The sequence below is a fragment of the Euwallacea similis genome, chromosome 15, assembly GCF_039881205.1.
Source record: "Euwallacea similis isolate ESF13 chromosome 15, ESF131.1, whole genome shotgun sequence".
Lineage (NCBI taxonomy): Eukaryota > Metazoa > Arthropoda > Insecta > Coleoptera > Curculionidae > Euwallacea > Euwallacea similis.
This window is the reverse complement of record NC_089623.1, coordinates 3760021-3786005: the sequence shown is the minus strand read 5'-3', so window position 1 is coordinate 3786005 and position 25985 is coordinate 3760021. Positions and strand designations below refer to the sequence as shown.

General features: G+C 31.5%; 1 protein-coding gene across 2 annotated transcripts; it reads left to right on the top strand.

Annotated features, from left to right (window-relative positions):
- The first annotated feature begins 73 nt into the window (after positions 1-73).
- On the top strand, positions 74-25292 carry H (Hairless). Of its 2 annotated transcripts, none has more exons than XM_066397662.1 (8): positions 74-761; positions 16028-16174; positions 19609-19897; positions 20583-20732; positions 20788-20958; positions 21009-21201; positions 21266-21569; positions 23690-25292. In XM_066397662.1, the coding sequence occupies exons 1-8, from the start codon at positions 593-595 to the stop codon at positions 23722-23724; spliced, it is 1458 nt and encodes a 485-aa protein (XP_066253759.1). In that variant the 5' UTR covers positions 74-592; the 3' UTR covers positions 23725-25292. The 2 variants fall into 2 exon arrangements, with proteins under 2 accessions (XP_066253759.1, XP_066253758.1); XM_066397661.1 differs by having other exon boundaries at positions 75-761; positions 21263-21569.
- The last annotated feature ends 693 nt before the right edge of the window (positions 25293-25985 follow it).

Genomic DNA, 25985 nt, shown 5'->3' with positions numbered 1-25985 from the left:
GGTCAAATAGAAATTCTGTGACATACGATTATGACAATTGTCTAGTTTCCTGTTTTACCATTAATTAAAAAACGGTAAATGTCGTAAATGGGCTCAACCCGGATAAATTTAATTTTTATATTTTTTTATTTTATTTATTTTCAGATAATTTAAAAGCTAGTTCTAATCGCGACAGAAAATCTACATTAATTATCTTAGAAGCCTTTAGCCCACATTCTCTTACAACAATCTCGCATGCATTCGAATCAAAAAGTAAAAAAAAACGTTCGAAAAGGAAAAGTGAATGAACTTTTTGTGAGACCGACTGAGCCGTCGACATCATCAAAATTTGAACCACGGGACTCGAGTGAAGTAGACGAATTCGCCAAGATTTCGATAAAATAAACAAACCGAGGAAGTTCTGATAATGTTTAAACAATGCTCGTGTTGTATTTGAGTAGTAATGCGATTCCCTCGCTCGCGTATACAGAGAAAGCGATATTTCCGCGGCCAGTTGCACAGCAGGTGGAATGAATTGAATCGCCTGCCAGAACGTTTTTTAAGATGATTTATTTGAAGAAAGGGTCCTTAAGCGGTAATTTAACAGTATGAAATGCATATATCCGATTCTCAAAGTTCTCCAACCAACATCTTGACAAAATGTGTCAAAATGACAGAGGAAAGCCACAGAAGATATGGGATGAATGGAAGTGTTGACAGAAATTCAAAGGAGTGCCACAAGCCTAATTATGGTCAGGGAGGTCGTCTTAAATTTTTCAAAGGTAAGTTAACAGTTTTTGATTACCGAACATTCTTCCCTTCTTTTTTTCCTTAGTTCTTAGCTCCATTCTTAAGTAGAAATGTTCATTGTTGGTTCTGCCTATTAATCGAGTTAATTATTAGGTAATTAAACCAACTAATACATAAGGGATAATTGAGCAAAAAGATATTGGAACATTGATATTTGCCAGGAACTGCCAAAAAATAGTTCTTGCAAATTAAATTGACTAAGAGTTGACAGTGGTACTATGTAGTATGAAATCAGTCTACTTGCTCGAATAGCCCTATGAGAACCTCATCATAATGACATGGTCATGTCATAATTATAATGAAAATCACAATGTCATTTTATGACAAATCAATCAGAAAAAAAATTAATGTCATGCCTTTTTCAATGTGATGTGAATATATAACGAAAAAAATGGCAATGCACATATGCATTTTACTTGACATAAATGAATCTATTTATGTTTGATTTCATACTGTATGCTGAGACAACTCAGTGCATTAGTTATGTTTATTTATAAATAAATGTTAATATTATTAAATCCTTTATATCCTTTGACATAAGGTTTTTTTCATAGTTCTTAATGCAATTTTAAATATTTAAATAGTAAGTAAGAAGGCTGAAAGTTATATATTATGATTAAAAAAACATTAAACATTACAAATGGGAGCTTTACTAACGAGAATAAGGAGTAAGGTTTAAGAATTAACAAATATCCATCAATACCAAATCATATAAATGTGTGTATAAATTAAGTAATGTCTAATATGAAAGGAATGAGGGTTAAGAAAGTTGCTAACTTTTAAGAAGGCTAACAATTAAATGTTTTAAAAAAAATGTTTAAATGACACTCCAAAATTTTCAGAAATTCACTTAGATATTGTTATACATGTTTTAAACTATTATGTGATGACATTATTATTAGGAGTTATAGAGAGAACAAGAAATTCAAACATTTGTGGCAAAAATTTGGGATGACAAGTGATAATCACTGAAAGTAAAACAACCAATTTTGATTTAAAAATACAGAGTAGTTCTCTATGAGATTTTTAGATAGACTGTCGAATGTTACTAGTAATGAATGCACAAACCCTGATATGAATTTTACAAGATAAAAATAATTATGGCTCCAAAATACACTTATAAAAGTTACAAATATTTAACATATTAAGTATATTTTTTTAACAGTTTCCAATATTTAAAATAATCACTTCACACCAAATTGGATTTTCCATAGAAAGTCCTTTTCTGTTTTGAATGTTAATGAGCGGTAGTAGTGACTTCATTGGCCTAAATTTTGAAAACTATAAAAATTTTATTTTAATACACATGTCTGTAAATGTTGGGAGTTTCTTTTAGGGTTATCAATCATCTTTACAAAATTTGCAACACATTCAGCTGACAAACTTTTGCCTGTTTCTGAATTTTATCTTGGTTAAATTTCTTGTAAAGTACTCCTTCGGTTTTTTTATTTCTTGGAGAGAATTGTTCCTTTTACTTTTGTTGATTATAGGTGCTCATCCCACATTTTTGCCACAAATATTTGTATTTTTTATATCTTTTTAATTTTTAATCATTTCCTGACAAAAGGCAGGAACAAATTAAGGTTATCTGCTATTTTCTTAGATTTTTCAGGATATGTTAATGTACTATATTTTTTGTTTTTTTTAAATCTAATACAACAGTCAATTTTCTGACATTCGCAACAACATCAATGATACTCATTATAAAATAAACCTTTTCATTGATGTTAACTCATCTTCATACTCATTTTTTTTTCAGTGTTTAACAGTTTTGCCACGTCTACCCTCGAATTTAAGTGGTTGATGTAAAGTAATTTTATTCCTTATTCTGCTTTATACATACTCCACATGATATTACAGCTAAAACTTTATTCTTATGTCTCCTAAATTCCTTATTCTTATTTTTCTGTATAAAGCTACCATAATTTGTTAACTACCCTACTTAACTAATTGTCAAAAGAAGGAAATTTTTGACTACAATACATAATGATCTTGTGTTATAAAAAATTAATGACAGTCATTTTATATTTTTAGTAATACAGTTTATCTGATCTTTATTTTTTAATACCATCCATACTCGGGCTGGGACCAATATTTAAAAGAACACTTAATACTTGTCCTAATGTTTATATATTATGAATAACTGATAAGATTTGAATTAAAACTGGTTACTGATATATCTATCTTGATATCTAAGTACTTGCTGAGGGACTTGCCTAAAAGAAGATTGCTTGTGATACAATCAATGGAAGGAAAAATGTGATGTTCTTGTATGACAAAATGGGTAGGAGTTATCCAGAATATCTACATATCTAGTTGATAAGGAGAAAAATATTTGGTACCTAGACATTTATTTTACGAGAAATCGTCTTTTATAAAAAGTTCTGCTTGTTGAAAATATTAGATTACGGTCGCCGGTATCATCTATGTATAATAGAACCTTAGATCAGATAAGGTACTTAAATGGTAAAGAAAACAACGTACAAATAAAAGTACTTAAGTACATATAGATGTGTTTAATTAAGAAAACATAAAAATACAAGCAAAAATATTTGAAGAGAGAAGTAAGTACCATTACTTCAATATTTTTTTGCACAAAGTGGTCATTAAAGAAAGTTCTTTATAATGTATAAAAGGCCCCAAGAAGTAAAACAAATTTTCTACATACGATGCGGTTACTTGACCAAAATTTGACCGGTCAATTGACTTTGTCTAACTCTTTCACTATTTATAAAATATTAATCTTGTAAAGCTACTACAAAAGTAATATTCCAGAAAAAAATTATTCAGACTAAACAAAGTTTTCCTTATGAAAAATATTAAGGAACTGCTTGCGAAATACCTATTACTTTTCAAATTAATTTGTTAAATTGGCTGAACTTGGTGGCAAATTATAAAATGTCCTTGTAAGGTTACCAGTATTACATACCAACAACATAACTCTCATGCGACTTCATGTCGAAATCCTGTTTGTTTATAGTTGAATTTCTTGGTTTGTATCAATATGATCCTACTAGCAAAATCAACATCACGTTCAATTACCGGTAACAACTTACTGACATTGCTGAGAGCTTTATGAGATGCATTGTTTCTATGGAAATGAAGCAACAAACAATGTTGTGTGTAGAGTTCTATCTATTGTATTTTTTTACCGATAGCATAGAACCGGTCTCTTTTTGTGTAACCCATTGATATCTTTAAAATACGTAATAATATAATAATTGAAGTTTTAATTTGAATTTGAACTTTTAGTTTTGACACTTTACTCTGGACAAACTTTGAGTCAAAGCTGTTATAAACACTAATTAAGTATGCATCTTGGTATACACGCAATGCACTGTTGTTTTTGGAATGAATGCCCGTAATACCCTCAAAATAAAGAATGAAGCGAAAGTTCTGTTTAAAAAAACCTTAAAATACAATTAACTTGGTATTGATAATTTAGTCATTAAAAGTTGCATGGTCACATGCATAATTTGGCGTTTTGCAGAAATTGGAAAGTGAGAAGTTCTAATTTATACTTTTTGATTGGTTGATCAGTAGTCAGTACATTCTGAGTGAAACCTTGTGTCAAAACTAGTTGCAATTTCGAGAAATCACTGCATTCCATGGGAATGTTAAAAAATCTGGCCAAGTGAAAATCAAGACATTTTACATTTTTATCAAGATCTATAGTACCTACTTATAGATACTTTCAGTCTGGAGTCTGATCTGGGAAGTATAATGCAGCGTCTTTAGGTTTCATTTTAAATTATGCATGAAGGAAGAAACCATTTTAAATCTAAATATCAATTTTATCATAAATTTTATCAGATTATAACAAGTATCCCCAATTAAAATTTTACTTTTTATTTTATTTGCAAACTAAACATAGCGTTTTTCTGTTTACTTTTTTAAATATTTTTAGAGGCTCATTGACCAGTTGACTGTATAAAAAAGTCGTTACTATTTGCAATATTTGTATCATGAATATTTAACAAAATTCCTTACGTCGTCTAAAACTATTTAGTGAAGTAGAAGTTCTGACATTAGTCTCAGTTATGATACAAAGGGCCCAGTACTTTATTTTTAAAACTCACCCGTAATTAAAATTGTGATTTTCACAGAAAAATAATCTTTATGTCAAATTTAGAACTGAAATTTCAGTTCACGTTTAGTGGTAGTTCAGTAAGAGTTAGTTCTAGAGGATGTCAATTTGAAAACATCTCGTCTCTATTATCTCGAAATGGGATATATTTTTTTTAATCCTAGAAGTACGTCGATTTTGTTATTTAAGGGGAAACATTTTTATAAAGAATTCATTACGCTCCTTTTAACCGTTTACTCCAACTCCCTCTCAAGTATCTTAAATGGTAAAGAGGGTTAGGTGATAAATCATGTTAAAGGGCTTTTCATTCTTTACATTTTGCTACCTCATTTGTTACATTTGATTGTTGCATTATTTAGTTAGGTGTCTTTTATTATGCTAAATTCATTTTTTCTATTAGTGTTTTGATGGTATTTGAAACTAAGATTTTTTTATTCAACCATATCTTATGATTAGGAAATTGTTCTAATAAATTTTTGCATAGCGGTTTTAAATTATAAAATAAATAATTTTGTTTGTTACTGGCCTTTAACAAAAAGCACGTTCAAAATTGGAATTCCTATTTTTAACACTTTTAGTTTATTAGATGTTCGAAATATTCTTAATTATTTTCCAAATAATAATAAAGCCTATTTTGACACTGTTCCTTGATATTTTCAAATATCGCTTGCCTCTGTGATTCTTCGTTTCAAATCTTCAATATTATCAGACTGGCTTTCATAAACAACCGATTTTATATGTCTTTGTAAAAAATAATTCAAAGGCGTTAAGCCTGGTGATTTTGCAAGCTATTCTATCGGTTCCCCTCTACCAATCCATTTGTTGGGAAATCTGTCATCCAACCATTCTCGCCTTATGCGGAAATAATGCTATGGAGCTACATCTTGCTGAAAATGTATTTGGTCTCCTTACAAGATGTTTCCACTAATTTGATCTTCCAAATGAATTGTTATTAAAAAATCAATCACTTTTTCAAGTAAGTTTGAATACAGCTCTCCAAGTAAGTTTTCCTTAATAAACAAAGGTCCTATAACGGCATTTTCGATTAATATCAGCCAATATATGATTTTTTTCTGGTCACCGTAATAGCACCCCCTTTAAAAACGTGGGGATTTTCATCACTCCAATATCGGCAGTCCTGTCATTAACCTGACCGTTTAGAAAAAAGGCGCATTCATTACTGAAACAAATGTTTGTTAAAGAAAATTTGGTTATTATTAAGTTAGTCGTGATTTAGCAAAAATCGATTCTTCTATGAAAATCGTCGTCATAAAGTTCCTGCAGAATTTGCATTTTGCAGGGATGAAATTTATTTAATTTCAGTGCTTTTTGTACAGTTTAATGGACAATCCAGTTTGATCCGTGACCATACGCAGTGAATTGCTGGGTTCTGTAACGAAGGTTCCCAGAATCTCTATTTGAGCAGCTTCATTTAAAACACGCCGAACAGCCCTTTTTTTGTTTGCAATTGAACCCGTTTCAGTCATTTTTTATTAAGTCCCAAACGTATCTGTGACACACATCAGACTTAAGATTTTTAGCATTAAAAACTCTTGCCATTCTTCTTGCGTATCTTCCTTGCTCTCCATAAATAAAAATAATTTTAGTTCTTTGCTGAATTACGTATAGCGTTTTTAAAATTACTCATAATAAAACATAAATTATCGCAATAAATTTCAATTATCTGATTTGACTACCTAGTGACATCGACCAGTACTACAGATAAGTAAATAATATTTTCCATGCAAGATAATATAAAAATTCAACGGAACAGCATTCTATTGCAAACAAAAGTAAACAATAAAAAATTCATATTCTAGATGTTTCTTTTCAAGGAACAAGGAAATTTATTAGATTGATAAACATTTGCTACAGTAATTATGCATATTTTCTTTTGATGCTCGTCTCGACAAACAATAAGTCAATAGGTAAGTAAATTGATTTATTACAACAATTTCTTAGTCATGAAACATGTTTGAATAAAAAAAGTCTTATTTTCAATGTTATCAAAACACTAATAGGAAAAAATAATTTATATTGATCAAAGACGCCTAAGTTGATAACGCAACAGTCAAATGTAACAAATAAGGTACCAAAATGTAGAAAATGAAAAGCCCTTTAAAGTGATGTATCACTTAACTCTCTTTAACATTTAAGATATATGAGAAGATGGCTCTATGAGGTAGAAGGTTGAAAGAGGCGCAATGAATTCTACATAAAAATTGTTCTTTCTTGATAACAAAATCGACGTATTTCAGCGATTTTTGAAAAACTTATCCCGTTTCGTCATAATAGGGATGCGAAGTTTTAAAATTGACACCTTTTATTCCCCAAAATCTGGGTATACAGCCGGGCTTACTTCCATACTTGTAATGTTTTTCTCATGTATGTGCCTATGCTACATTGCCCAAATCCAATCCATTTAATGCATCGTTTTTCTTTTGTAACAACCGAGGTGAGAACATTTGAATCTTGATTGTAACACGAATAATCCATCTCCATTAAAGTTTCCATTGGTATAATAATTGTAAAAAAATAAATAAACAAATAATATTAATTAATACAATAATTTTTCATAAATATTCCAAAAAAACTGCATATATAAATGTTTATTTTTATTTATCAAAAGCGAAGTAAGTAATATATTTTTACTGCATGAAAAATTCACACTTTTTCTAAGTTTTAATCCAGGTTTGGTTAGTTATTTAATCCCTAAGGCATTAAAATGTTTCTCAATATGTTTAATATACCATTTTGATATACTGATAGGATCGCTATTATGGTCAATACCCATGAACGTAGGTTTGTTTGTGGGGACCTAAGGCTTGTTTTGAGTAAAATTACAGTTACATTGTCATTCTTATGCTTGTGAGCACTCATCATTAGCGTCAAACACGGTTAAATGTTGCCACATTTTCTACCAAATTAGCTAAGAAAAACGATGACATTTCCGAAAGTATTTATATAGCAATTATGCGAATATTGCTAGAGATTAAAACGCTTGCTAAGATGCATTTTAATTCCTCAGTGCTTTGATGACATTGGATATTTTGCTGCTTAAGGGACAGGCCTAATGATCTAGAAGAACTGAATTTAACAGACAACTCTCGCATATGTCATTTTAGAGTCAGAGATGTGCCGGTTATACTGGCATGTTGTAAGAGGGTCACGGTAGATTGATTTGTGTCTAATTTGCCAAATATAGCTTTCAAAGCTACATTTAGATCATCTTGATGGGTTCAAAGTCTCAATTTTAAATAGGTTCTCAAGCGAATGAGCAGGTTAGCTCAGGTTAGCTCAGCTGCGGAAATTTGAATTATTTGGATCATGTCAATTAAAAAACGACTAAATTCTACACAGTAAATGATTTGTTGCTCTAAGAAATCGTATCGCTTGGATCGAAAGCTCAATTATTAGCGATTAAAACAAGAAATTCAATGGCTCTGCAGTTTTCTGAAGTGTGGGAAGCCTTTAGGCTGAAATTTAGTTTAGTAGTACTACCTACTAATTTCCAGCTTCCCCACACTTCACAAGCAATAATTTATGGAAACCGTATGCATTTAAGTGTGACATTTTGCTTATTAATAACCTCGTTAATTACTTAATTAATAATGCACTTAACATTCCAATGTGCACTAGAATAATTATGAAATAAATCTTCTTTTAATATTGTTAGGTACGTATTCTTTTATCGGTCTGTCGGAGAAAAAAATGACTGTTAATAGCTGCTTATGTTTGTTCAACACATTGCGAAATTATGTAATAAACAAGGATGCATGCGCAAAGTCAGGCATTTTTTGTTTTTTTTTGCATAATCCGACATTTTTCTGACTATTTGACAGCTGCTAGCTAGATATAGTCGTCATTTTAAATGTTGTGGAATTTACAGTTTTGCGTTTAAAGACTCAAAAAGATTTGAGCATATTATTTTAACTGGTCCCTTAATATTGAAATAACAATTTGGTAAATCAGTTTTGTTGAATTGGAAGTTGTTAACATGTGTTCTTCTGAAACATCAAACATTTCGGCAAATCAGAGTCAGCTTGATAAGGAAATGTTACTCCTGGAATTGGCCCTTTCGGAAAACGATTATTTGTTGGAGTATAAGGATCTTCAGGAGTCTCTGAGGCAATCTGAGAAAGAAATAAACGAGCAGCAGTTCGAAATTTTAATGGTCGACTATCAACTCGTTGCAATCCTTAACAAGTTTCAAGGGATTCAAAAGAAGCTGGCCAATTTGAAGCGATAAAGTTTTAGTGGTGTTCGATGTTAACAGAATTGTTTGTAATGTTCACCATTGTTATTTGTGCATAATTTCTTAAGATAATAATGAAATGCATTGATCATATTGGTTCCGCAAGTTTTATTGACTGGGTATAGGGTTGATATTTCTACATATGTATGTACAGGGTGGCTGGTGCCCTTTCGATAGATTTATAGAGTCTAGACAAAACGGTAATCGATACATAAAATCTAACTATAATTTGTTTATTATAAAAGCAGACTGATGTCATCACTCAAATAACACGCAGTGTTACTAAACTTTACATAGTATTGAAGCTTCTCAGATTAAACTGTATTTTAATAGAATATAGATATGTATGGAAACATTATGCCCTAAGTAATGTGAGGTTACCTGTAAGTCACTTTAATACTTTTTGCTTAAAATGGGTTAAATAAGTTTAAAAAAACAATAACATATTTTTAATTTAATTTCTATCTAATAGTCTGACAGAAAATCATTTTCATTACTCTCGCTATCTTCATTTACCCTGATAATTAGGGATAAGAGTTCATTTCGATCCAGAATATGCTCTCTTTCATACCATTGATTAATAATTTTGTCAGTATATATGATTGATGATCCAGATTTTAGGAATTATTTTTGCAAGTGCTTTATGCCACATATTAAGACAGTCGACTTCCGTATTATCATCTCGATCAACATGTCGATTATAGTAATTTTTCGCAGTGCCTCATATTTTTTCAATTGCATTAAAAATGTGATGATACAATGGAAGTCTTAAGACCGTATGTCCATATATTTTCATTAGGCTCTCAACAACGTATTTTTTGGAAGGTTATTCCTGCAATATAAACGTTTAAGAAACCAATAATGTTGTTTTAAAATTTTATGTTTACCTAACAATAATGTCTCAAAATTCACTTTTAAAGATATTCGTTGAATATCCGATATTTTGTGTACGCAGCAAATTCTGAACATTGGATTTATTCCATATTCGATTTGGTACTTTCACTAACAGCATTCTGTGATATGGAGTATTGTCAATAATAATAACTAATGGTTCAATTAAATTTTTTAGCAAACGATCTGCAAACTATTTGAGAAAATTGTCCCTATTCATTTCACCATGATAATCGGTGAGTTGCGTTTTTGACGAAAGTATGATGTCTACACCTTCAACAAAACCATTTTCAGTTCCAGCATGAAGAAATATATATGATGAATAAAAAATATCTTAGTCGTTAAATACAATTCACCTTACTGTGAGTGAAACATGCTTTTTACCATCTACTTTAATCTTTCTAACACGTTTTGCATTGTCGTCTTGCATTGTCATGTTGCCAGGAATTACTAATTATTCCGTTCTGAAAAATCCATGTTTTGTCTAAAAAACGAATTGCCGTAAGCCTTTTTTTTCATGTATGTAGGATCGTAAAAATTCGACACGCTTTACCGCTACGTTTGGAAGTTCCATGAATCCTCTTCTTGGGTCGTCTTTTAGCCATTAGAAATCGATTTCATTTAGTAAAACGCGAAGTAATGAACGACATCCATTGAACCTTTCCTTTCGTTTAACTTCATCTAAAAGTCTATTTAACGTAACTTATTTTCCTTAACATTTACATTTTATTATGAAATTAAATGTAAGATATACATATGTGTATGTCCAGAATGCAAAAACTAGTGGTGTCTTTAATGGTTTAATTAAGGAGATTGGAGGAGACACAATAGTAATAAGTTTTTTAAATTTACGGTTTTATACAAGTCATAAATAATATTACGAATTTTCGCCCGTGTCTAATGTGGGGTCATGGATGACTCTTTACCCTACTACGTTTTTTCCTGGGTAATCTGAGTGGTTTGCCAGATTTCATTGTTTTGGAAATTGACTGAATAGTAGAATGTCCCAAGTGGTGCAGTTACACTACGTAAGAACATTTTTTCACACAGTTTTTTTAACTAACTTTTCAATTTTAACAATATAGAATGAACTTATCTCTTATACAGCGGTTAAAGGCAATAAAGGAACGTTGCTATTTCGCTGTTCAAAATATTAAATCAAAGCCGCAACGAGTTGTTTATATCAGCTATTTAAGTGTTTTGGCATTATTTCGCAGATTTGTTCTTAAAAGAATATATTTTAATGTAAAACAATAATAAATCGAACGAAAATAAACTCAAGAAGAACCGAAAAATAAGAAAAGGACAAAAAGCAAATTTTGTGTTGAAACTTTTGACAATTTAATATTTAAAATTTTCGATAATATTCGTACCAACGTCGCATCAGGTTAGTCTGAAAACGGGGTAACTAAGTGCACAAATCGTATAGCAACAAACAAAGATAAAGTTATATTTGTTGGTTAGCAACAATTCATTTTCATTTGTGACATCAACCTGCTTTTATAATAAAGGGATTTTACACATTCTCGCGTCACATTATAAAATTTTACTTGGAAATCGTTCCCGAGAATGTGTAGTAATATTTCATCTATCAATTGTTGTCTCCGCTAGCCCTATATATTCATTTAAAAGAAGCCACCCTGTCGTTGTCCCTACTTAAGGTTCTGAGGTGCTGAGGTTCTCGATAAGTTTTTAAGGTATTTTGAAAAGAATTCGTTCAAAAGTTAATATCTCAAAAACTGTTAGACCTATGTAAAAAAAATGAGAAATATTTAAAATTTTTAATAATTGTATCTTGGTAACTAACTCTTTTTTGACCTGTGTTTACAAGAACCTCTTGGAGCAATGGTTAGCATAATAAATTCGGACTACTATATATATTGAGCTTTTAGCTATTTTCTTTTTCATGAAAGCTGTGGCGGTAAAATGTAAATATAGATGGACAGATCACTTTATTTATTCCAAAATCAAAATGACACTGTAATTCTGTTTGAAAACGTCACAATATTGTGTTACATAAATAGGTATCTAAGTTAGTCTAGAAAAAAACAAATATGCATATTGAATATGTTTGTTTGTTGCATGTTTGTCAAAGTATTTCCTGATAGTACATAGTTCACTATTGTAAAGGTGAGTATGAAGTTGTCTCTCAAAAATCTAACTATTATTTATATCCTTAATGGTCCTTGATAGGCTGTTCTATAAGTTAATACACAAGTAGAGGCAATTACTTTTGGTTAGTTCAGGTTAGTTCAGTGAATAGGGTAACTGTAAAGCAAGCTGCGAGTATTCTTTGAATGTAAAATTACATATTTTGAAAATATGTGTATGTTTCTTCAATTGTAATATCTGATGGAAGTTATATATTGCAGCAACAGTCAAATTTGCTTTAAAGTCTTCTGCAAGTGGAATTAAGGAATCCCTTATTTATCATTCTCCATGCTCGTTTTTTAATTATAAACATAGGACTAATATTGGTTGCACTTGAAGAGAATATTATCTTAAATTTTACATGGAGATAGAAGGTTTTACAGTATATAGTTTAGAGAGTTTCCGTATAATGTTTAATCAATTAATCACTCTGTATAAACTCTCCTCAACTAATTATTTTATACAGTATATTTCGGTAATTTGCATAGTTTTCTGAGTGGTATGTATTAGATCTAACTCGACAATCATTCAGCATAATAATTAGACTAATTATTTATGTTACTGGTGCTGACGTCAAGCCACATCCATACAAGTCCGAATTAGAATAGCGATATACATATATACAGAGGTGACCATTGAAATAGGGCCAGTTTATACTTTAAGTCAAATTTATCGTGTTATTTGTTAATTGTTACGTCTCTGAAATTCTCTTAGACCATGTTTGTTATTAATATCTCCTTTATTTATTATATACGTATAAAATACTGTTATTTCACAAATGAAGTGCAACATTAAAACTTTATTTGCCAAATGATGTATTATGCTTGATGATTATTCTAGCTCTATTTCAATAACCACCACTGTATATCATGATGGGAGATCTGTCAATTATTACAAAATTTGAATGTTTTATTTTAAACTCATTATCTTAAGTCAATACATCCATAAGTACTCGAGCGTTTTGATAGAATTCACGAGATATTCACGAGACGAGACAACAAAAATCGCGTGAACATATCTACCCGTTAGTTCATTGATTTTGGAATTAAGATATGACGATTTTCTATTGATTAAGGTATTAGCATATTCTGTTTTGAGTGTTAAAATAATTTTTCCTAATAATAATAAATTATTTTGATACCCAAATGTGTCACGTGTTACATAAACGTGTTAGTAGATTTGAGGGGAGAGGGTACGCCTTATATGTAATTTATGGTTACTATGTGGCGTTAATTCAAGTAAATATTGCGGATTTTACATAATCCTCTCATACGTTGTTAGCTTGTTTTTGTTCAATAATAATTAAAATACATATTTAGTTTTTAATATACATATAATATTAAGTTTTAAAACAAATACATTAACGTCAATGGGCTGTACCTCACACGTTTCCTCCCACGAGGAAGGTGATCATTCCTGGCTCATATCATTAATTAAATACTTGTATGTTTTACATGCTTTTCACTTTTGATTCTTTTGACGCAATCGGTTCTATCTGCCGATTATAAAGGGAAACATTTAATTCCTTGATTAAAATAATTCTCCTTGAATATTTTATGATGTACATATATAATACGGCATGATATGGCATGATTTTTTAACTGTGTAAATATGCCATTGAGGAATTTTTGAGAGTAATTAAGTTGTTTGTGGTATTATATTAGAGGTGGTATTTATTTGGTATTTTAAATGCTATTATTTTTTAGATTTAAATAGCGTTATTTCCAAAATTTAATCTCCAAATAGAGAATAATTTTCGGGCAACGACTATATGTTTGTCTGTCTCAATTACGTTCCAATTACCATTCAGGGTTTAAAGTAGTAGCTGTGGGGTAATTATTACTATTAAGTGAAGATGAAGTTACAGAATGCTTCATCATAGGAATTGCCGAAACAGCATATGAAGACATGAAGAGTTAAAAATATTGAGTTCCATTTAAACAAACATAGGTTCAGAATACCGCACTTTTTTTAACCATCCTGTATATTTGCAATAATTTGAAAATGTATACTGCGCTATTTTCTACAAACCCCGTAATTAACTTTTTGCCCTATGATTTCTAATGTTAAAAGTGATTAAACAATTTTACTTACCTGACATGTTCTGTAACTACAGGGTGTTTCAAATTTGCGAGGTCTGAACACATTATTATGTGAATTTGAAAAACGGCATGACGTTAGTTTGAGCAGTTAAAAACAGATGAAATTTGTAATTGCTGCATTTGCTTCATTTCAAAAACCCTAAATTGTAGAAATACGATATTTTAGTAATAACGTTTTGGTTTTGAAATATGGAATATGTAAGAATAATTATAGCCGCCATTTGTTCAAAGCTATAAAAATCCGAGATGGCTCCTAAAGTTGGTTATTATCTCAAGCATAGAAAGCGGAATATTGTTAAAAATTACCAGCACAATACTTCTTTTATTACCATTATAAAGCTGCCACAATCATGATTTATACTCTTCTTGTTGATTTCTCCTCTTTGAACTGAAAATATGATAATTAAGAATTTGATTTTTTTGTCATATATATCCGTTAAACGATTAAAGTACATACTAAGTACTCAATCGTGTTTGTACGGGGTGTATTTAAAATGACACCCAAGCAATTCTGTGAACTCTAAAAATAATTAAAAACATTAATTCGATTGTTTTTCTCGATATAGAGGTCCAAAGTTAAAAGTACATCTTTTTTTTTATTTCGCCGTGTTTTTTCGAGTAACAAAATATCCCATACATTTCTATACTATTCCCTATTATTAAATGGCATCTTAACGTAGAAATACATTTATTTGAACTACTATGTTTTAAATTTACATAAAAGTAATAATGTTAAAAATCGCCAAATTTTGTTTTAATCAGTTTTGTGGGATTTAGAGTGTGATTACCATGACATATTGAACAGTTTGGGTGTCATTTGAGTGCATCCTGTATATTATGACGTAATATTACTTCAAAGTGATATGGTTAATAACTCTTTGCTATCTGGAATCACAATTCATACTACTGCGTTGCGTTTTATTTCATGAAATTGTTATAGTCAACAGAACGGTATTTTGGTTACTTTGAAACCTCACCGAATAGCTATGGCAACTTCAAGTAATTTGCAAGATATAAATGTAACTCACGAACTTTTTTCTTTAGTTTTGGTCTAATCGAAGTATTCGGACTAGTATTTATTACGTTCCAATTGCCACAAATATGACTTTGAGATCGGTTCCACGAAATCGCTAATGAAGCAACTTCAATGTAAACGGAAATCATTCCTATTATTTATGTCTTGTTAACTCATTTCATACAGTAATTTTTGTTAGTAGAATTTACGAAATTATCAGTCGTTTTAAGCCAAAATAGCACATCCGATAACGAACTATACATATTTATTAAAACTCATCATGCTATATTCACTTTAAATCAGCTTTATTAATAATCCCTCGATACACATTATAAGCCGATAATAGTAGTAGTACACTCAATAAGCGAAAACATCTTTCCTAATCTTTCACGAGATATTCACGAGATCTAAAACAAACAAGTCGGAATCATAATGTGAAACGTGAAACGTGACAAAAAACAAAAAACAACATAAGAGTTCAAACGATAACGTGCATCTTCTTGTGTTTATTCGGGAAATTATCGCTTAAAAAATTGATCTTAGATATTACTGGTCATTGTATAATGTTTATATTTAGTTAAATAGTTGTAGAACTAATTAGAACAAATGGACTAATTTATGCCCACAATAGAAAGCACTGTCATGCTCTGAAGCTGAAATGTTTTTGGAGTATTTTGCTGAGTTCAAGGTTTTTTTTTACAGCATGATGCAGTTTAATGATCATTTGACTCTTTCAGATGGAAAGTTTATTCTGGAATTGGAAAGAGCGAGGGATGGAGAGAGGGTTTCCTGGGTGTCAGTACCAAGAAAAACGTTTTGGCCACCTCCTGGTACCGCAAGTAGCACTCCGGCCTATAGACAAGAGAGCTGTACATCACTTAGTGGTAAGGCTAGCATATCTAATGTTTCTTTATTACTAGAAAAATAGTCTGGGTATTATTTAAATAGAATTATTATCGGAAAAACCGTCTAAAGCTATAAACAATTATCCACGGTTTATATATTCTTGAAATTCAACAACAAATCTTACGAAAGCTACGATAACCGGCCTACAATATGGCACATTTCTTAAAAAAAGCATATTAAAACTCGGATGACTGCGCAAACAAAAATACTGGTATTGTTTCATAGTGAGGTGATATGTAGAACAGAACGCTTTTAATACATGGAGTGCTTTTTAGGCCATGCCAAACCATGCTTGTCTCCAGTTAGTTAAATAGAAATTTTCTTGTTTTATTGCGAATCGGATGGTAATTAAGTAGTTAAATAATTAAGACTTGAATGCCTGGCATGGCTTTTACCTAATTGTCGAAAGTCCTTTATGAATTCGAGTGTCATTGAAAAGAATTTTTGTAGCAAATTACATGCAGTTCAATAATATAATTTTGTGCAATCAACTTTTGGTTACTTGTTACTTACAAACAATTTAGAGACTGTAAAGATTCTCGTTGTAGCTAGTTATTGAAAAATTATACTAGGGATTGGGATCATTTTTCTGTTCACTACATGGTTAAATTATCTTTTCATTTCAACAGTTGTAGTTTTTAGTATTCACTTAGGTACAGTGTGCATTCGCGAAGACATTCGAAGATGGGTTAAATTCTTAAAAAATGTGTGAGCACACTTAAATAACAACATAAATTAGGTGTTTATGCTTAATTGATTAATAATCGATTGGGTTTGTAATTAGATATTGCCTCAGGTATTGCATTATTAACCAAGTTAAGAAACGAATTCATTAATTTTGGCAGGTTAAAGAACCTTCAAGAAGAAAAATGCGTCTCTTTTTCCTGTGGTTGCATTGTGGTTGAATTGATCATGTAATTGGCAAAATTTAGTAATAATATTATGCGAAGAAGAAACGTAAAAAAGTTCAGAAAAGTGCTATAAATAAGGGCAATATATTTTTCGGTTATCTACTAAGTTTTACCAAGACAAAAAATTCAAGCTATTCATCACTTTAACTAATAGAGTGTTACTTTCGATGTTTCCAATTAAGCGAAAAAGAGAATCAGTATCCGTAGAAAATTTCGAAGGTCTGGAAAGATTTCCGGGGCTCCTAAAAATTTTCTCGAAACAAAAATAAAATCATTCTAATACTCTATATGGTATTTCGAAAAAATACTTAAAAGAAACACCGTGTTCAAAAAGCCCTGGAGTTAAAACGAATTGCTTTTTAACAAAAAAGATATAAGTATATTTCTTGTAGAATTTGAATAATCCAATATTTTCAGTTCTAGCAAAGTGGAAATTTTTGGGGTTTCCAAGGATGTTTTATTATAGTTTCGAGCAGATTTATGTGATATTGAAAATTATGTTCCTGGATCCATAAAATTTCCGTAGTAATTTCAGACTGCAAAGCTGAAGAACGGAGTGATAATATTTTTTTCGATTTCCACCTCTTTTGTATTTTTTCAAGAACATACCGATTTTTGGACTAACAGACTCATACTGCTTTAATTATTATCCTGGAGTTATGGAACTGCAGTTTGAAACACCTTTATATTAGAGGTACTTTCAAAATTTCGGAACTATGTATCAAAGGGGCTGTTTGTCTTAAAAACTAGAAGGGATATTATCACTCGGCTTGTGTAGGCTTATACAGCTTATGGAGACAATTAACTCTCAACACATAGAACAATAGTCTCTCCTAATGAACCATGAAGCTCTTAAGGGATTTTTAGAATTTATTAAGGTTATTCATAAATTTATATGATACTGCAAGTTATTTCAGGATTCACGCTATTCCTGACAAAACCATATTCAGCATTTTAGTTCATTTTAGAGCCAATTACAGGGTTTATTAAGAGATCTTTCTAGTTTATAGAGATTCGTAGGTTATTTACTTGACATTGAGAGATATTTGTGGATTTTTGGAATTCCGATCAGATTTGGACTAAATGTGTCATGTCAATTTTAAATCTCTGAAATTATTTCAGCCGATCTTCATGGGAAATTTTTTCTCTGAGCGGATTTTAGATCTCTTAATGGATTTTTTATGTTTTTTGCTTGTTGAAAGTTTTTTGTGTTTTTGAAATTTACGCTTCAGGGAGAATTTAGATCTTTCGGACATTATTTCTGCCGATTTTCTTGGGACGATTGGGATACACACGGCAAAATTTTAAGTATAAGCATCTGAAGTTTATTCCTGGATGGATCCTGGACTCTTAGAATTCCAGATGGATTCATATTAAGCATGTCAGGCTATTTTTAGATATCTGAAGTTAATTTAGTTTCTTGGAATTTCAAACGAATTCATTTCAGGACTGAGAATTTCAAGACTGGATGATTTCTCGATTCACATACCTGTGTTGGATTTCTTAAAGAACTCATGAAAGATATTGAACTTCTTAAGATATTCATTGGATATTGTAAGTTATTCCATGTTTCTTAGATTTCAAACGGATTCATCCAGAGGGATTCAGGACACTACATTGATCTGCGCATACATATAATCTACATACATTTACGGTTTTGAAATTCTTTAAAGTAATTCAAGTTTGAGAGTTTTCACTACTTTCAACAATATGTTTACTTTGTACGATATTTTCTAGATATGCGGAAGAGAAAATCAGTAACTTCTATGTTAAATCTTGCTGTATGTTCTGTTCTGATTATGCTGATACGGATCGACTTCCATGTCAATGTGGGATATCTATGTCATGGATGTGAAACTAGAAGATAACTTTAAGCAAGTTCTAATTTCATCTTTTCATTTTGATTAAATGAACTGATATTTAAAACAGTTTTCTTTTTTATACCTTAATCCTCGTTAGAAAAAATAATGGAATTCAGTGGCATCTAATATTTGTAGGTTGTCATTTTTTGGTCAATGGATTGCTTCATCGGTTTTGGGAAAGTAATGTTTTAAAATAGAACAAAGTTTGATCATCTTTTTTAATACGGTAGTTGCTTTCATGAAACCGCAATGTTATTTTTCTTGTGTGATTTTAAGTTAGCAAGATTATGTAAAAAGTTGTGCTGAACCTTTGACGGGGCCACATAATTTTGTCAAGTAGTTTAAAGAACGCTGAAATAAATTACACTGGTTATTGAAGAAAATTTATTGTAAATTGAGTACACACTTGAAGCTTATCGCACATATTTTCTTGTAATTATTGAAAAAAGCGAAAATAGACAATTGACGTCATCATAAAGTCAAACATGTTGCTATGTGAAATGTTGAAACGATATTGTATATCTCTTTTTAGAGTTAATTAAAAAACGTAAGATGTTGGCGATTTTTTGTGTATTTTCTGTCTGTTTAATAGCAATCTAAATTGATCATCACGCGTTTTTCATATGTCACCCTCTCAAGTTTCAGACGACAATAGTTCAGTCCAGTCCTCCCCGTGGCAGCGCGACCACTCCTGGAAGCAGACTACCCCCAAGAAGAACATTTCCCAGGAGATGGCATTGTATTTGTGGCGTCCGAAGCGCAAGAGGCGTTCGTGTAGAGGAAGAGGAGTCAAACGACGTCGGCCTTTGTCGATGGTCGAGGTTAAGGAGGAGGAGGCGGACGTCACAGCTCTTAAAAAGGAGCGAAGAAAAAAGCGGCCTTTGCTGTGTATCGTTCAGAGTTTAGCGGAAAAAAACCAACGGAATACGTAAGAGGTTCTTTATTTACTTTTTTTCAGTTCGTCTTGCAGGTCATTCAGGTTGGTGAAGTAAACTTCTAGCGAAATCAAAGGGACTGTTAATTTGAAATTTTTCATTTTTATATACTTCCTCAGTTATTCCCCATAGTGATCATTTTAGAAACTGAAACATTTATTTACCGTACAAACTATATCACATTATTCTATCGAGTGTCAGTTTACGTTGAATTTAACAAAAATTTATAGAAAAAAATGTCTGAGTTTAGCAAACTATAACATTTTTAACTAAGAAATCAAATATTGAATTATTATTTTTTCAAATAAACAAACATTTTCTTAAATAACAGGCTACAAGAACATTGTAACCTCCTCCATTGGATACTTTATCTGGAAAGAGACAATATTATGATTCCTTGATTAGCGTGTGAAAAGTACATTTTTCACTCTCATATGAGTATGAACACGCGCATGCACGCACGCTCCCAAGAACCTCGACAAGCTCCCAACGTATTCCTCTAACTCTAACCGATGCCGAAAACCAAGACTTTTTATATTGTCGCCTTTTCAAAACATTAGACATTGAAATTACCATAAAAGTTTAAAGGTACGTTTCATTTAGCAAAAAGTGTAGATGGTTGATGAATCCAACGTCGTGTATGATCGAGATTTACGAAGTACTTTTCTCTATATTTAGCACTCCACCTCGCTCCGAAACCGTGGTGTCTCCAAGAAAGCGATTTTTGCGGGAGATGGAAAGGGAAAGAACGCCCTCTGCCTCCAGCAGTCCCACTTCTGACAGGCCCGGTTCCAGTGACGATGGATCGTCGAATTCCGCTCAAAAACGGTGAGAGTTTAATTGATATTTTTCAAATTTAAACTTCACGAATATTTTGGTGTAGGAGTAGAGTTAGGCAACAGACTGGTCCTCCGACTCCCAGGACACCACCATGTCCTGTGGCAAAATCTGACAAGTCTGAACGTTTAACTCCAGTCAGTGCCTCAATAAAAGTGAACGGCATTGAGGACACACCTGTAAATAATATTAAGTCATCAAAAAATTGTAGTTATAGGTAGGTGGTTGGTTGATTAGTATATCCATACACTCATATTTGAACTACAGTATAACGTCATTACTCGCCGAGGATCATCACAAAAGCAGCTTAAAAACTTCTCCCAACCACTCACCTAGTCGATTTTCACCAGTGGTCTCCCAGATAGGTCCAGTTTCGGGAGTTCGATACTGTTCACCAGTCTCGTCTGAGGACCGACTGTATTCTGAGAGTGTAGATAGATTAAGGTCAATAGAGCTTTCGGTAAGTCTATGTGTTCAAATAACACATTTAAGATATTTTCAATGTATACTTTGACTTTCAGCAGGTTGAAAAATGCGGTTACCCGCCGACTTATCCACCTCATCCGCCGTACCTGGGACCGTCGCCTTATTTGTACACTTTTCCTCCGCTGCCTCCTTACTACGGTCCCGGCATGTATGGACGGTCTGGCTATATGGTGCCTCAGCCAGTCTATCACCATCATCCCGTCCACAATGTGTTGCCGCATTCTGCACATGCAGTTGCACATCCTGTACCCATTAGAAGAGAAATGCCCAGGCCTGCTGGGTGGCACGTGAGGGAGGAGAGTGCGAGAGCGGGTGTTGAGGTGAAAGAAGAAAATGTTACAGGTAAGTGTTTTTATTATTCAATTTACATTGGTAAATATATAAAGGATGGACTATTTCCGAGTTTTGAGCATGATTTGTTAAAGACCAATAGATTAAAGTTCTGGCAAGTTTACCTATAAGACAATTTTTCTGGAAACCAGGAAGTTAATCATTTATTTCAGCGTTGGAAGAGATGTTAGCTAAAATATGCATGACTAGTGGATTAGTTAGATTAGATTTATCTACTTTTGTCAGAAGAAGTAAAGAATCTTCTCTAGGCGTAACTTTCGTTTTACATAACCTAATAAGTGTCACAAGATAGGGCTTAAGCAAATTTTACATTTGAGGAAGGAAAATTCGAAAGAGAATTTTTCAAGAAAATAGATTGAAAAGCACTGCCTATAGAAATTACTTTAAAATAAATATTGATGGAAAATACAAATGCGTTTCTGGTTCAACGATCCAATCAAGGAATTAAGGAAGAACCGAAACTGAACCAAATTAGCAATGGTGAAACTTTTATTTTCAGTTGAATAGACAGCCATATCTGCTAAAAATTTTACAATTGGATATGTCGAATTTAAAGAAGCTGAACTCCATCCAAATGCAAGCAAAGTGAAAGGAAAAAGAAGGTCCGAGGTCAAATCGAATCCCAACAAAAACAATCCTGTTAGTTCTCCTGTTTCCTCATCCTTGGAAGACTGCTCAATTAGTTCTGATAGCTAAACACGGAAAGTTACTTGATAAGTCTGGTTCATACAGGCTGCCCTGCCTAACCAATGCAGTAGCAAAATTCTTTGAACATCTAATTAAAGGAAGATTGAAAGATAAAATTAAAGATTCACAATCATCTGTCTGAAATTCATTCTGATTTCAGAAAAAGAAGTTAAACAATATCACGAATATGGTGATTAAGACTCCAAATCATTAGGGAATAACGAAGAGGAATAAGATGGTTTTTACTTATTACCATAAACATCAGAAATACACTTAAGAGTATGATATGGCCTTGTATAATTCAAGTATCGGAAAGCAGAAATGTCTCAGAATACTTGATTAACTCTTAGGCACTTTACCAACCGTGAAATATAATAATCGACAAAAACTTTGACAAAAGCAAGTAAAACTATTGTATAATATATGGAAAATAGAAAACTGGCTGGTTTCCAAATCTCTTCAACTATTACGTGAAAAAAAAAAAGAAGCTGTCATATAGAATGAGAAAAGTGGCTATAGAGATGTCATATTTACAGCGGGGAAATGGAAATAAGACCAAAAAGCCATTCAATACTTGGAAGTAATGTGCGGTAAAAACGTTTATTTCGCAGATTACGCAAAAGGGGCAGCTACATAGGTACATGGTCGAATGACGGTAGTGTGTTTTTGTGTTCAGTTTTTAGGTCGGTAATCCGGAGAGCTAGTGGTCGTTGTTTCAAACTCAGTCGAAGGTTGTGAACTTTCCTATAACTTTCATCATTGTCTGCTATGCCATTACACCATTCAGTAATTTTTTCATTTCAGTCATTGAGTTTTCCCCCGAATTACTTTCTAATAATAATTTTAACTTTTTCCACCCAGTATTTTATTTCTTATCAACTTTTAGGTATTAAGAGTAAATTTAGATTAATATCTACAGGAATTAGAAAACTATTATTTACGGGACATGCTGAAAAAGCATCTATGACAAATCCTTCATAATTGCGTTTAAATATTTCATTATTACTCACATTTGACCAAGTGCGGTTTAGGAGTTTTAGTTTTAAAATAATTTATTGAACTAAAAACTTCTAATTTACTGCCAAAGATGTAACTTTCTTACGAATTCATCATATCTCAATGTTTTCCTTATCTATTTTAATTACCAAAAATTACAGCTTTTATTTCCTCGAGATGACCTTACGGTTCATTACAGAATTTATCCTATTTTACCAAAATAAGTCTTAAACAAACAGCTTTATAAAGATACAAGTAGTGATATACATATACAACATAAAAGAAACACGTGTAGAATGTCGAATAAAATATAGCTTATTGCACTACCGTACCTTTGTATGTTGCGTCTAAGCGACTATCTATTTATTAATTTATCATTAAAAATGTGTTATTATATATATTATTATAATTATTAAAAATTGTTTCAGATATGCCGCTGAACCTTTCAAAACACTCTGGTTAAGTTAACCGTGCCTTGAAGAGGGAAATACAATTGTTATTTCCCACGTGGAGCATTTTTGTCACATTTTATTCACAATTAGTTGAGCTTAATTAGGAGCTTTCAGGAACTGAACTGTAACTATAAAATAAGTATTACTGTGTATTGAAATAGTTAAAGAAGCTTGCTTTGCTAAAGCTTTAAAAACAAAGTTTTAATAGGTTTGCACCTAATCACGGGACAATCCAAAGGATGAATAAAAGTGCAGCCTTTACTAATGTGCAATTAGACAATTCGAACAACATCAAAATGTATAGAAGTTTATTGTTTTTGTACATAACATCGGTGACGAGATAAGGCTTCTTTAGGAGTCGTTTTGGAATTAATGTCCAAATTGATAATTTACTATAATGAGTAGAGGTTTGAGGAAATTACATTTCCAGTTTCAAAGCAGGTTAATGAAATAAAAACAAAATAAAATGAAAATAAGTGTCTATTAAAATCAACTTTTGCAGGTACAAGAGCGAGGTATTTGTTACGCAAACATGTGTAAATGTATATAAACTTCAGTCACAATTTTGTACATAAACATCCCTGACATATCAGTGGTTAATAGTGTTTAATTTATTTTACTGTTGCAGTATATCTACAACAAACGTAGAAGCTAAATTTGCTGAAAGCAGATGTAATTACTAATATTTTCATTGAAAATGGTTCGTATTGTTGTACATAGTTCCTCGGAAGGAAGAAAAAAATCAGTGTATATAATATATTTTCGTATGGTAAACCGTGTAATCTAATAAAAGACAATAGTTAGGTGTAATAGTGTAACATATAATGTATTTTGTTTTTATATGCATTGTGGCGATGCATTTATCTTGGTATAGACAGAAAATTATGTGTTTCGCTTTAGAAGTTAATTTTATTATCAGAAACCAGAAAGAATTCCAAATTGCTTTTTTGAAAGGAATGAGGTAGGTATGTGTCAAACTAAATTTTACCTATATGAATAGTATATTTGTTAAAATAATACACACTAAACTACTGGAAGTTCATTTCTTGTTGAACTGTTACTTCTAACCTTTATGAGTGTGAGTTAACTATGTATTTCTATTTTTGCATTTACATTATTTAAACACATTCGTTTATATCAAGAAACATGCATACATCACCTCAAGGACTGGTCCATCTATATTTTATAGGATAACATTAACTATTTATCAAGTTTGTTATTATATTTTGTGCCATTTGCTACTTTAATAACGATAACTTCAAAGTAAAAATGGAAGCAAATCGAATCTCATTTTTATTTATTAATAATGAAATAATCCGGCGGTTTAACGTGTGGTGTAGTGGTTATTTATTATGATTATTGTTTATATTCGTATATTGTATATGACACTAAGTGGAAATTTATTTTAACGTAACCGAACGGATATCCTACCCTGTATTAATTTCCCATTTAAATTACATCATATTGGCACTATTGTGATATGACTAAATAATATTTTTGTAACTAAAATCCCATTTTGAATTTACATTTCTACTTCTATTTGTATTGTGTACAGTGAATAAATTTTTTTAAAGTACAATTTATTGCCTTTCGTTTTTCTAGTAACGCTCTCGATTTAAAAAATATTCCAACAAATAACTACAGCAGCAACTGTTAGTTTACGAACAATTCCATTTTTCAAATTATAGTAGACTCAATAAACACCTATCTACGGATTAGTTAAGCATTGCATAGTTTTGTATAGTGAGTGGGGTTCTCTCTTCATGAAACGAATTATACAAAATATATAATATTTTTAGATGAGTTTCATACATAATTTTATTTAATTTTGCTGTTTGATGACAAAATCACAAGATGTGTGCGTGTGTGTGTGAAGTGGCATACATTTTAACATTTTCAATTTCCCGCAGTTTCCGTGTAGGTATTTGTCCTATTTGTTAACTGACTTATGAAATGAGAAAACCTACTTTCATTATGCAATTAATTGTCGGTGAAAGCCATTCGGTCATTGATTTTGGTTATAAAAGCTATCACTATCAAAATTAGAGAATTTTATTCACCACCATATTAAACTAAAAACCACACTACACTAAAATATGGTTATTAAGTAACAATCATAACCACAGATGATGAAGTTGAGTTATGCTTTGATAAGTTAATTGCATCCAAAATAAAGTTAAACCTTTTCATTGAATTATCTACCAGAAAAAAATAAAACCGCAAATCAAGACACTAAGAATTTACTATATCAAAGGAGTATTCGACCACATAT

Bases quoted from the DNA above. Each gene is read 5' to 3' on its own strand.
- H (XM_066397661.1), top strand. From the start codon at position 593: ATGCATATATCCGATTCTCAAAGTTCTCCAACCAACATCTTGACAAAA. The intron at 762-16,027 runs GTAAGTTAACAG...TGACTCTTTCAG, and splicing joins TCGTCTTAAATTTTTCAAAG to ATGGAAAGTTTATTCTGGAA. The intron at 21,202-21,262 runs GTAAGTCTATGT...TTTGACTTTCAG, and splicing joins TAAGGTCAATAGAGCTTTCG to CAGGTTGAAAAATGCGGTTA.